General features: G+C 41.8%; 1 protein-coding gene across 1 annotated transcript in view; it reads left to right on the top strand.

Annotated features, from left to right (window-relative positions):
• The first annotated feature begins 6,727 nt into the window (after positions 1 to 6,727).
• Positions 6,728 to 11,793, top strand: part of EPS8L1 (EPS8 like 1) — a 30,493-nt gene continuing 25,427 nt past the window's right edge. The window contains exons 1-3 of the mRNA XM_042474840.1: positions 6,728 to 6,773; positions 8,394 to 8,437; positions 11,455 to 11,513. Coding sequence (XP_042330774.1) covers positions 6,757 to 6,773; positions 8,394 to 8,437; positions 11,455 to 11,513 — 120 coding nt within the window. The 5' untranslated portion in view covers positions 6,728 to 6,756. The remainder of the gene's footprint in view (positions 6,774 to 8,393; positions 8,438 to 11,454; positions 11,514 to 11,793) is intronic.

The raw sequence follows: 11,793 nt of genomic DNA, 5'->3' as shown, positions 1-11,793 counted from the left end.
GTGCATTCAAGACAAAATGCACACACCTCTGCCTGTGATCTGAGACATAGTACAGATGGTGTTATTTTATCCTTTGCGCCAAAAATGCTGAAACTGGTCACTTTTATTTTGAAGAAAAAGCAGTCTGATAGCAACTTGCTCTGGTTCCATATCAGGACCATGTATCCATTTCCTAAAACTATGTTTTGAGTGTGCATGGGCAGCTGCATAACTGCCTATGGACCTCACAGGTACTACATATATATTCCAAAGATTTTGTTTATTGCCAGAGCTCTGGAACTGGATCTGAATCCAGCTTAAAGAATTTACATAACCAGAAATTTAAATTGGCATACATTCCCCTAAAGTTAAAAAAAAAAACAAAGAGATTTATGGTGAGGCTAAATAATTTTAGATGCTGGACTAAGCACTATTTCTCCTCTGCATCCCCATACTATGCTGCTTGTGTGATATGTTAGGCTGCATCTGCACACTGCAGAAATAGTCCAGTTTGACACCATTTTAACTGTCATGGTGCCATGCTATGGAATTAAAGGAATTGTAGTTCATTGTGGCACCAGAACTCTCTGACAGAGATGGCTTAATGTCTCACAAAACTGCAATTCCCAGAATTCCATAGCATGGAAGTCATGGCTGATAAAGCAGTGTCAAACTGAATTATTTCTGCAGTATGGATGCAGCCTTAGAAGAAGCAAACAAAAACCTTTACCTTCCAAGTCTGATTTTTTAAAAAATTACTCTGAGCAGCTGCAGTTTTGAATTCTAAACTCGCTGGATTTCAGAGCACCACTGTGAAATAAAATGGTGTTTGCTTCTGCCGTTTTGATGCTAACACATTTACTTTCAAATAAGCACCATTTTGCTGTAGCAGGTTTTAATATGGTTTAAAAGTAAATACAGTAAATGAGCAGATCTACTTGCCTTCCAGCCACTCCTTAACTATAAAATGTTTCTAAAATACAAAACAGAGGACATTATGGCATGTTGCACCAGGTCCAGTAAGCTCAGGCTCACCTGTGTCCTGTGTTGGCCCAAGAGCTGATACCTGGATTTTCTGCCACAAAGTTGCCATAATTGTCCACTTTTACCAGGGACAAAATGTGGAACAAATTCAAGACCAAACTGTAGGACAACTGCAGGACAAAACTCAGCCCAAAATGTAGGACATTGAAGAAAAATGGTGGACCTTAAATGTCCTACAAGTACCTGGGATCTCTAGGTCCTTCTGATTTGGAGCTGGAGGGCAGGCTCTATAGTGCCCTCAATTTTGGCTCAGGATCCAGCTCTGTTTACACCACTAGTGAACAGGAATTGGGGTCAGGAAATAGGGATCATAGTATTGCCAGATCTCAGAGCCCGGTCCCAAGGCTACAGTTTTCATGGGTCATCTCTAGGTAGGAGACAAGTGTGCAAATTATCCCATTTGGGAGGGCTCATCTACAGGCAAGGGGAAATAGCTATGTTCAGATCTCCAGCTCACTGAGTAAATCAGAAGCTTGACATAATTTGCAAGGACTGATTGATTTTATGCTGCCACTTGCAATGACTCTCCAGGAGGTCTATGTATTTTACAAAAACAATTTTTTATTGGGGTCTAGAGATCTAGAAAATTTGAATTCACAAAATATAAGAAAAGGCTATGTGTTTACTTCCTTCTTCTCCCCCAGTCGCTGTGGTCACCCTTCTGTTCTGCTTTGCATCCACCTTCTGGCCACCTTTTGCTGTTGTGTGCCTTCAAATCATTTCCAGCTTCTGCCGACCTTGAGGCTAACCTATCATGGGGTTTTCTTGGCAAGATTTGTTCAGAGGTTTGCCATTGCCTTCCCCTGAGGCTGAGAGCGTGTGGTTTCATGACCAAAATGGGAATCAAACCCTGGTCTCCAGAGTCATAATCCAACACTGAAACAACTGGACTCCTTCACTCCCAGGCTCATAGCCAACAGGCCAGTGATCCCTCAGGAGTAGATCGGGCAGCTATGGAAGAGAAAGGTTCTAGTCTACTTGGCAGCAATAGCTGGTGGACTTGAGCACCTGAAGGGACCATCCATGTCCCAGGTGGGTCAGGTCTACCGGTCTTGTTTGCAACTCCTGAAGGAGTCCAGGCACCATTTGGCAGGCTGACAGCATTCTGGCCATTTTCCTTGCCACATCTGGCAGGAAGGTCTTTTCTAGGACCTTCAATTTCAGGGAGTCCCAGTCTACCCATGGAGAGCGCAGCAGTACACACCAGAAGGCAGTCCCTTACCACAAGCACACCAGGAGACACCCCTCACCTCCCACACCCCTTTGTGTATATGTGTGTTTCAATAACAAGCTGTGAGCAACATTGGTAGGTATTCAATGCATATCCCTCAATGACATCACCAGGGCCTGTCTCAGGATTTGGCCAAGAAACCACAGAATGACCTCTGAGATGATCCTGAACTGGGAGCCCTGTACAAGCACACATTGTTATGAACTGCCTTTTTGATACCCTTTTGCATCAAGATGCAAGTTAAAGATGCTTTAGGGTAAAAGTTTTAGTGTCTAACAAGAGGATAGGATAGAGCTAGGATTCTGGGATAACAGTAGAACATACAGAGTAATTTCTCCAAAGAGGTGAGCCTCGCATTAGCCTAGAATTCATACTTTCTTGTCATAAAAAACTCTGTAATATCTGGCAATATTAAACATCTGGGGAATGATCTGGAGGTTACTGAATGAGGTGTGTGAGAAACACACTGAATGTTCCAAGAAACTCTTCTGCTTTTATGACTTCAGTTCACAAGAACCAGACCAGCCATTATGCAAAGCGAGACAGTTGCCTCATGAGCCAGATGTTGGGGGACAAGGGTGATAGTTTGCTGGCTATTTTTTTTTTTAATTATGACACAGTTTCTTCTTTGCTGAGGAATATAATTTTTTATGTCACACAGTCTTTTCTAGACCCCAAAAACTAACCTGCTGCTTCTCTTAGGGAGAATGTAACTATCTCATTGCAAGTGTTAAACGTGTGGGAGGAAAAGGCACCATTTTGATACTCCCTTTAGCTCAGTACTTTGGTCCTCCAAATGTTTTGGATGTCAGCTCCCAAAATTTCTGATTGCTGGTCAAACTGGCCAGCGGCTTTTGGGACCTAAGGTCCACCAACACCTGGAGGAGCAAAGTCTGGGAAACACTGCTTTAGCAAAATGCCTTGAGCTGAGGTTGCATTTTATATACTCCATGGCCAAGGGCAGTCTTTCAAAATTTATTCCAAGATTAAATTTTGGGCAATGGGTATAGTGATGAGACCTCTTACAGTAGCAGTATCTATCAATTCGAGCCCCTGATGACAGGATCATTGCACGGTGTTTATTTAAAAGAAAGCCCTGCATGACAGGTTGAAAATCATCAGGTGCAACTTCTTTAAGTGTGGTCATGCAAATCTGGGGAATTGTTGAATGTCTACTTCTAAGGCAGTTAAAAGCATAGGAGCTCTTGTTCTTGTTGTGCACCTTCAAGTCTTTTCTGACTTACAGCTACCCTAAGAAAAACCAATCACAGGGTTTTCTGGGGTCAGGAATGTATCACTCTCCCAATGCCACCCAGTGAGTTTTCATGGCTGCATGAGGAATCAAACCCTGGTCTCCAGAGTCATGAGCTAATATTCAAACCACTACAAATGTGTCATCCCTTGCTTGGAAACACACCTAACTATGATTGGGGAGTGGGGTGGAAGGAAGAAATGACATTTAAGTAGCAGTCAAACCCCCACCCCTTATGCTTTAAGCCAAATACAAAGCCTAAGCTCCAGTTTATGACATCATAACCTATGAACCTGAGTCAATATTGACCTTGTTTCTTCATATCAACCACTGCTGGTACTGTATATAAATGAAAATTGCCAGAAAATCTGTACCTGAGATATATAAGCAAACCTAAGAACAATAACCCCTTGGTCCCCTCTTCTTTTCCCACCCCGGGGGAAAAAGAAAACATAACCAAAGCCGTTGTCACTTGGCATCTTGCCTCTTGTATGACTTCCTTTCTCCAATAAAAAAAAGGGAAAGGTGGTAAAACGGGAATGTTGGCTCAGCTCCAGGAATTATGGACACCTAGTCAGGCATAAAAGAAAGTGGAATCCCGCCTTTAATAAACAAAGCACCCTTGCCAGGTAAAATGAAGCAGGTGTGGCAACTGGCAAGAGATGCTGCAAGAGTCTTGGAAGGGAGTGAGACGTAAGCATTTCTATTTTCTTTCCTATATGCACAAGTGTGCACGCCCCTGTACTGTCAATAATCCAGAATAACAAGCAATCTCTGTTTCCAAAAATGAAAACAATGACATTCTTCTGTCATTTTAACATACAGGTGTGGAGCCTATGGATCTCCAGGATCCTATGATTCCAGGACCACCACCACCATCACATCCCATGGATACCAAAATCCATGGATGCTCAAGTCCCATTAAATACAATGGGACAGCAGAATGGTGCCCCTTATATAAAATGACAAAATCAAGTTTGCTTTTTGGAATGCATATCTTTATTTAAAAAAATAAATAAATTCAAGCTGTGGATGTTTGAATCCATGGATGAAGAATCAATGGATATGGAGGGCTACCTGTACATACATTTCAAGGCAGAACTCTTACTCTGAGATTTCTCTGCCTCATTCTGAGGACCAGAGAAAAGGCGACAGGTCTTGAGATATTGGGACATACTTTGTTTCATCCCACCACAGAACCCCTCAAGTGCCCATTTTTCTAGTTTAATTTTTTAAAATTGCCTGTCTTTAATTCTTCTTTTAAATAGACCATAGCCTCCTTCCTCATGCTAAAACACCATTTTCTTCCAAACTTTGAAATAAACGTTATTTTCTTTCGTTCTTTCTTTTGCAACTCCCAAAGCGTTCTGCTAAACAAAGTGAAACGGGGGCCCTCTGACCCACCAAAGTTGCTCTTCCTTGGTCTAATGGATTTCATCAGGTTTGCAAAGAGCTAGGATTTCAGGAGGGGAAAAGGGAGGGAAATAGGCTAAATGTTTTTGAGGAAGGAATGATGGAGTTCCTCAAGAAAGTTGTCATTGTGGACCAGGTCTCCTAGATTTTTTGCTGCAACTAAAGAGACAGGATGGTATAGCAACACTGAATTAAGTGCTAAAAGGAATTAAATTAAGTGCTCAAATAGAGGGGGGAAATGAATTTGGGTGAAAAAAATGGAAGGAAATAAATCAGTCTTCAGTTTTTGAACAGTGAGGTTTCCACCTTCCTCCTTAGATGCAGGTTCTTGAGCCTCCTTAAAAATAACTAAAGGCATAGGTCGAGTGTGACAGTGCCCATGTTGGTTTTCAGATGTGAAGATTGATGTAGCTTGCAAGGGATGAGAGACGCAATGCAAAGCATTCTCCCCTGCTCTAGCAGAGTCAGGTGTTTCTGCAGTTCAAATCTGCCAATAATATTGTTTAGGAAACTTCACTCCAGGTAACGCAGACTAGAACAAAGGATCAAATTCAGAGCTGACAATATTGTAAGCAGGAAATAAGTTCTGAAATCAAGAGTCTTATGAGTTTGCACTGGCAGAACTCTGGGTCTGTTTAAGGAGGCTGGGCTTTTCTTGCATATCGAAACTACTGTTTCAACAAGAGAAGAGAAACAAGCAACTGTTATTTTAGCTAAGCATTCCCCAATCCAGTTTCTTCCAAATACACTGCACAGCTTCCATCATCCCCAACCAGCATGGTCGTGGGAGTTGTAGTCTAACCCAAGCGAAGGGCACTAAGTTGGGGAACTTGTTGTTAATTGCCATCAAGCTGACTTAGACATTATGGCAACCCTAAAAATAAGAGACTTCCAAGTCACCCTTTTTATCAAGTTTTTTCAGGTCTTGCAATCTTTAATTCTTTCTGTCCACCTGTAAGGCATTCTTTCTATCTTTCTATTGCCTTCCACTTTGCCAAACACTATCTTTCCAAGTGAGTCATGTATTCCCATCATATGTCCAAGTATGAACATCTCAGTTCAACCATTTTGACTTCTAGGAAGAGTTCAGGCTTGATTTGCCCTTGAACCCATTTTGTTGACTTATTGGCAGCCTTCAAGCAGTGCATTTCAAATTAGTTGATTCTGTTCCTATCAGCTTTCTTCACTGTCCAGCTTTCGCACCCATTGATAGAAATCAGAAATTTTATGGCATATATACAGTCTTGACGTTACGATTCGACAATGGGGAAGACTGTTTCCCAAACCAGGATTCCTGATCAAAACTGTTGTTGTTGTTGTTGTTTATTACCCACCTCTACCAATGGATCTTAACAAGTTCAATGTAGACAGTGAGGTCATAGAAATAGTAAAAGAGTTCCTATACCTTGAGTCAAACACAGATCAGAACAGGGACCGCAGTCAAGAACTTAGAAGAAGACTAAGAATGGGGAGGATGGCTATGAAAGAACTAGAAAAGGTCCTAAAGAGCAAAGATATACAACTAAACATGAAAGTCAGAATTGAACAATAATATGATCATAAGATCGTAATAATATTCCTCATCACTATGTACGGATGCGAAAGTTGGACAGTTAAGAAAATTGACAAAAAGAGAATAAAGTGCCAACCTCGTTCTGGCTGACTAGAGTAAACGTCCGCCAGAAGACCTGAATATACAGGGCAGATTATATGTTAGAAGGTGATCATGTAACCATGTCTTCTTATCTCCACCTTGGAGGGAAACTGGTAACTTTCTTCTTTTATATTTATCAGGTTGTTCGTGTGAATCTCAGATAAGGAAGCTTGTGCTAACATCATGAGTGACTCAGGAAGGTAAGAACTGAAACTGTTCAACACAACAATCTTTCCACAGCAAGACATCCCTTGGTTGGCTGTGCAAAGAAACAGACTAGGCAGCTGCCTAAGTTAACATCATATAAGAGGTACCATGGTGACAGATGCACATAAGCCCAAAATAGTATGCTTCCCTAGGCTTCCCAGCCATAATATGCGGACTGCCTCACATCCATCCTTATAGGGAAACAAAGAAAGTGGGGCTGCCTCTAAGGAACACAGAGGAATGAGAGTGGATCTCTTTTTAAAAAAAAAATATTACTGCCTTTCAAACTATCTATTGCTATGTCCGCACTGACAGGAAAACCTGGCTGACTGTCAGGGATTTCAGCTCCATAGTGGGCAATGAACTGTCTGCTGAAATGGCACCCACAATGGGTCGATGCTGGCAGCACTGTTTGCACAGTTCCCCCTCCCATCCTGGCCCTAGTCCCATTAAAACACAGTATTCACTGGAGGAACTGCATGAACTTGAAACTGTGACAGTGCTGTGGCAGGAGGTGGAATTACCAGGCTGGAAGAGGTCAGTGGGTTGTCCAGCCCTGGGCACCTCTTGACATCTTCTGCCTACCCACTGACATTCCTTCTCCCGTCTCGGCACCGGCGTACAGTCTGCATGCTCAGGGGATTATCCAGAGTTTCTGGCCTGACTCGGAGCAAAGTGAGACTCTTTTTACTCCAGAGAATCACCCTAGAGTGCAGATTGGATCCATGCCTCTCCTATTTTGGGGCTTTGCATCATCTAAACAGATCAGTGTGGATATAGAGCAGGAACATTTCTTTTTCCTCTGTGCAAATGCAGCCTATCTCTCCAGACATTAGCAAGCCTTGCATTGCTGCTTATAACTTAAATTTTCCTCAGATTCATATGTATCACCTCTTTATTACTCCATATCTTATCTTGTCCTTTTGATTCCGATTAAAAAATCATACTCATTCTCAAAATTGGTTGGGGTAATATAGTGGGCCCTTGGTATCTGCTGGGATTTGATTCCAGCGTGCGCCCCCTCCAGATTACAAAATCCATGGATGCTAAAGTCCCATTAAATACAACGGTGTAGTAAAATGGTTGGTGTGGTGACCCTTATATAAAATGGCAAAATCAAGGTTTGCATTTTGGAATTTTTTGAACATTTTCAAGCCATGGATGCTTGAATCTGTGGATAAATAATCTGTGGATACAGAGGACTGACTTTAGAGAAGGATCTGTGGATCACTGGGGAGCAGGCCAGGGGCCCATTACAGCCCTGACTTCTTGGCAAGCCATTCATTCTCTATTTCTCTTCTACTTCTGAGATGATGGCATGGGCTCTTGGTGACTGCAGATCTGAGGAGGTCAGGACTGTTGCTTCAGTACATCTCCATGACCTTGCTTGGGGATTAATGTAACACTAAATGGCATCAGTTTTCTGTATGAATTGTGGATCTTTGTAACTTAGCATATTGCAAGATGTCAGGGTAAGAAGATTCTTCCTTTGAGACTCTCAAACAGCCTGAGGGCCTAGCAATTTCTGAGAAGGAGGGATGGTGTTCTGGGAATTTGGACTTGTGGTTATTTTTTTAAAAGTTGTTGGCTGACTTGTCTCTTTTGTCTCTCAGCCTAGTTGGTGATGTCCCTAAACTCAGTGCCAGAGCCATATATGGTGAGTTTGGGGGTGTGGGTTTGTATCAAGAGGATTTCTTCATAACAGAGTGGTGGCAAACTTCAAAGCCTAATAGACATCCTATTTCCAATTCTATCATCCTTGACCATTTCAAGGTCACCTGCTCTTATAAAAACTGGTTCTCTGCTGCTGCCTTTGGAACTTCCTCAACTTGCCATGTACTATCTCTTGCTGACCTTCTCACCCATCCTGCAAAGTTTCCAGTTAACATTTTAATAAGTGCTCTTGCTTACATTCCTCCTTTGACTCATCCTCGCCTTGCCTCCCTTCCTCTGACAAATTGCTTACACTCCAGTCTACATTGTAAATTCCTTGCAGGTAGGGACCTAACAATTTTTAACCCGTAAAACTCTAAACAATGTCCTGAGCTGTATAACATAATATCTGTACTCTTTTGCAAATCAGCTTGCTAATTTTTTTCTAACTTGTGTTCAGATGCTTTTCAAAGTATCCCATGCTTTATGAAACAATATTTATATCATTTTGCAAATCAGTTTGCTGAACCTTTAAAACCTGTAAAACTCTGAAAAGTATCATGGGCTGTATAAAATAATATTTATACTCTTATGTAAATTGATTTGCTAAAGGCAGAACTGTTCATGCAGATTTAATGTACCTGGGATAGTTACCTTGCTTGTACACCATTTTGTGATGTGTTCTATCAAGTTGAAGGTATTTTTTTCCCAGCAGTCAGCCAGGATCAAGATCAATTGAGCTGCCTATGAGAAAATCTGCCTACCACAGTGGTTCTCAAATGGTGGTCCTCCAGATGTTTTGGACTCCGTCTCCCAGAATTCCTGACTGTTGACCAAGCTGGCTGGGGCTTCTGGGAGTTGAAGTTCAAAAACACCTGGAGAACCAAGATGTGGAAATCACTCCATAATCTGCTGCTCCTGTATTGTAAATTAAATCCCAGCCTTCTAGGGTTCCTTGAATGTTATTGTTATGTGCTTTCAGATTTCTTCCAACTTATATCAACCCTAAAGTGGACCTATCACAGGGTTTTCTGGGGCTGAAAGTGTGTTAGTCGCCCAGGGTCAGTGGGTTTCCATGGCTGAACAGGGGCTTGAACCCTGGTCTCCAGAGTCGTAGTCCAACGCTCAAACCGCTGGCTCTTCCTTGAATTAGATTAGAGGAAGATATTTGATCTGAAAGAACCCTGAAATTTAAGGAACCCTGAAGAATTTGCTGGGATTTAAAACCCAAATTCAGGACGAGCCTGAGGTAGCAGCCCGTGGAGAAGCTGTAATAAAGGTGGAGAAGGGTGTGTGTAATTCTCACAAGCTAAACTGGTTCCCCCAGGGAGAGGCAGTAATTATATCCCTCTGCTGTAGGAGAGATAATCACTCTTTAAAAACAGAAATTTCTTCCTTAGAGGGATAAGTCACTGGATGATTTAAAGTCCTCTAAACCAGACAGTCTTGAATCAGAATTTGTGGATTTTATGTTACATTACATTACATGATGGGCTTGCAAATTCGTTAAGATGACCCCATGGGATCCCTTCCAGCGTGTAATTCTTGACTCTAAAATGTCTGTGCTCCTAAAAAGTCTTCAGTCACTCACCTCCATCTAAGGAAAGTGAAACCCCACTTAAGCACTAGAACACCTGAAATGTCTCACCATTCAAAAGTGGGATTCACACACACAGTACTGTGTTGCAATAAGCATAGCAGGCAAACTTCTGTATGTATATTTCCATTTTTGAGTTATGGTGCCATTTTACGGTGGTTCTTAACCTTTTTTTGGTTGCAGACCGCTTTGAAAATTTGGTAAAGGATATGAATTGCCTTCTCAGAAATATGTACTTAAAACACAACTTTGATAGTAACAGGAAGAACATAAAGCAGGAAAAATCATTTTTGAGGCCAGCTCACACCCAAGCTAATCCAAGGACACTTTAGGACGAAGGTTTCTAGGGAAAAAAACTCCTGTTTTATCAGATGCAAGTGTGGATTCCCCCAGCATGTTGATTTAATGAAAAGTTTCATCTATTTATTTTCTAACTTTTGTCCCGTATTCAACAAAACTACAAAGATTCCAAACTATATTCCAGGAGATACTGAATTAAATTAATTTTAGCAACAGTCTTTGGATGCATCTACTCTGTAGAAATAATGCAGCTTGAAACCACTTCAGCTGTCATGGCTCCATCCTACAGAAACCTGGGATTTGTAGTTTAGTGAGGTATGAACACTCTTTGGCAGAGAAGGCTAAAGACTTTGTAAAACTACAAATCTCCTGATTCCAAAGGATAGAACTGCAGCACTCAAAATGGTATCAAACTGCATTAGTGTATTTCTACAATATAGATGCACTCATAGTCAAGTGCTATATGCAAGGCATCTGAATGCTGCCATGAAAAATATATGAGTCCTGCCAGAAAGAAGATGGGTCTCATACATATCTATACCTTTGAGTTCTGGTTTCTCAGGGATGAGAGGGTGAGCTGGTGCATATGGCCTGTTCAACTAACCATAGACCTCCCATTGTTCGTTTGTATTTTGTGACATCCAAAGTTGCCACCTGCTTTGTAAATCTGATGACAAGCTAGAGAGTTGTGTTTGGACAGCAGGAGGTCTGTGATTTGTTGAGCCACACACACCCCGCCTTTGTAGTCTGCTGAGTTTTTGTTCTTGTTGCTTTGTGCCTTCAAGTAGTTTCCAATTTATGGCAACTCTAAGGGAACCCTATCATGGGCTTTCCTTGGCAAATTTCTTCAGAGGGGGTTTGCCATTGCTATCCTCTGAGGCTGAGAGAGTGTGACATGCCCACGGTCACCCAGTGGGTTTATATGGCCGAACCAGGATTTGAACCCTGGTCTCCAGAGTCACAGTCCAACACTCAAGCCACTGCACCATGCAGGCTCTCCCTTAGGTCACAGAAATCTGGCTTGTTGTTGTGTCTGAATGGGACCTGTACTTTCTAATTACCACTTTAGTCAACATTCCAAGGAAATTCCTCCCCTATAACTAATGTTTTATGTATTTTTGCAGAGCAGAGGAAGAAGTATTCCAACATCATCATGGCAGATGTCTCCCAGTACGCTGTCAATGTAAGTCTCCAACATTTGAACTATGGTTTGTTGTGGAGGGGGGAAATATAATAATAATCAACATTACCTCAAATTTAGAGGAAGGGGCAAAACCTAATTGGCCAGTTCACATTCTGTTCAGGAAGGCTAAGACAAATGAAAATATATTTGTATGGAACCAAAGAGTCAGTGGAATCATGGAATTCAGGTCCTCTTGGAAGGGCATTCCCTCAAAAGGATGCTGTGGCTGAAAAAGGCACACTGGTGGACATCATTCAGGTGGTGGTGAGATCCTACTAAG

The sequence above is a fragment of the Sceloporus undulatus genome, chromosome 6 (genome assembly GCF_019175285.1).
Source record: "Sceloporus undulatus isolate JIND9_A2432 ecotype Alabama chromosome 6, SceUnd_v1.1, whole genome shotgun sequence".
Classification (NCBI taxonomy): domain Eukaryota; kingdom Metazoa; phylum Chordata; class Lepidosauria; order Squamata; family Phrynosomatidae; genus Sceloporus; species Sceloporus undulatus.
Note: the sequence above shows the minus strand (reverse complement) of the source record. Positions and strands in the feature narration are given on the sequence as shown.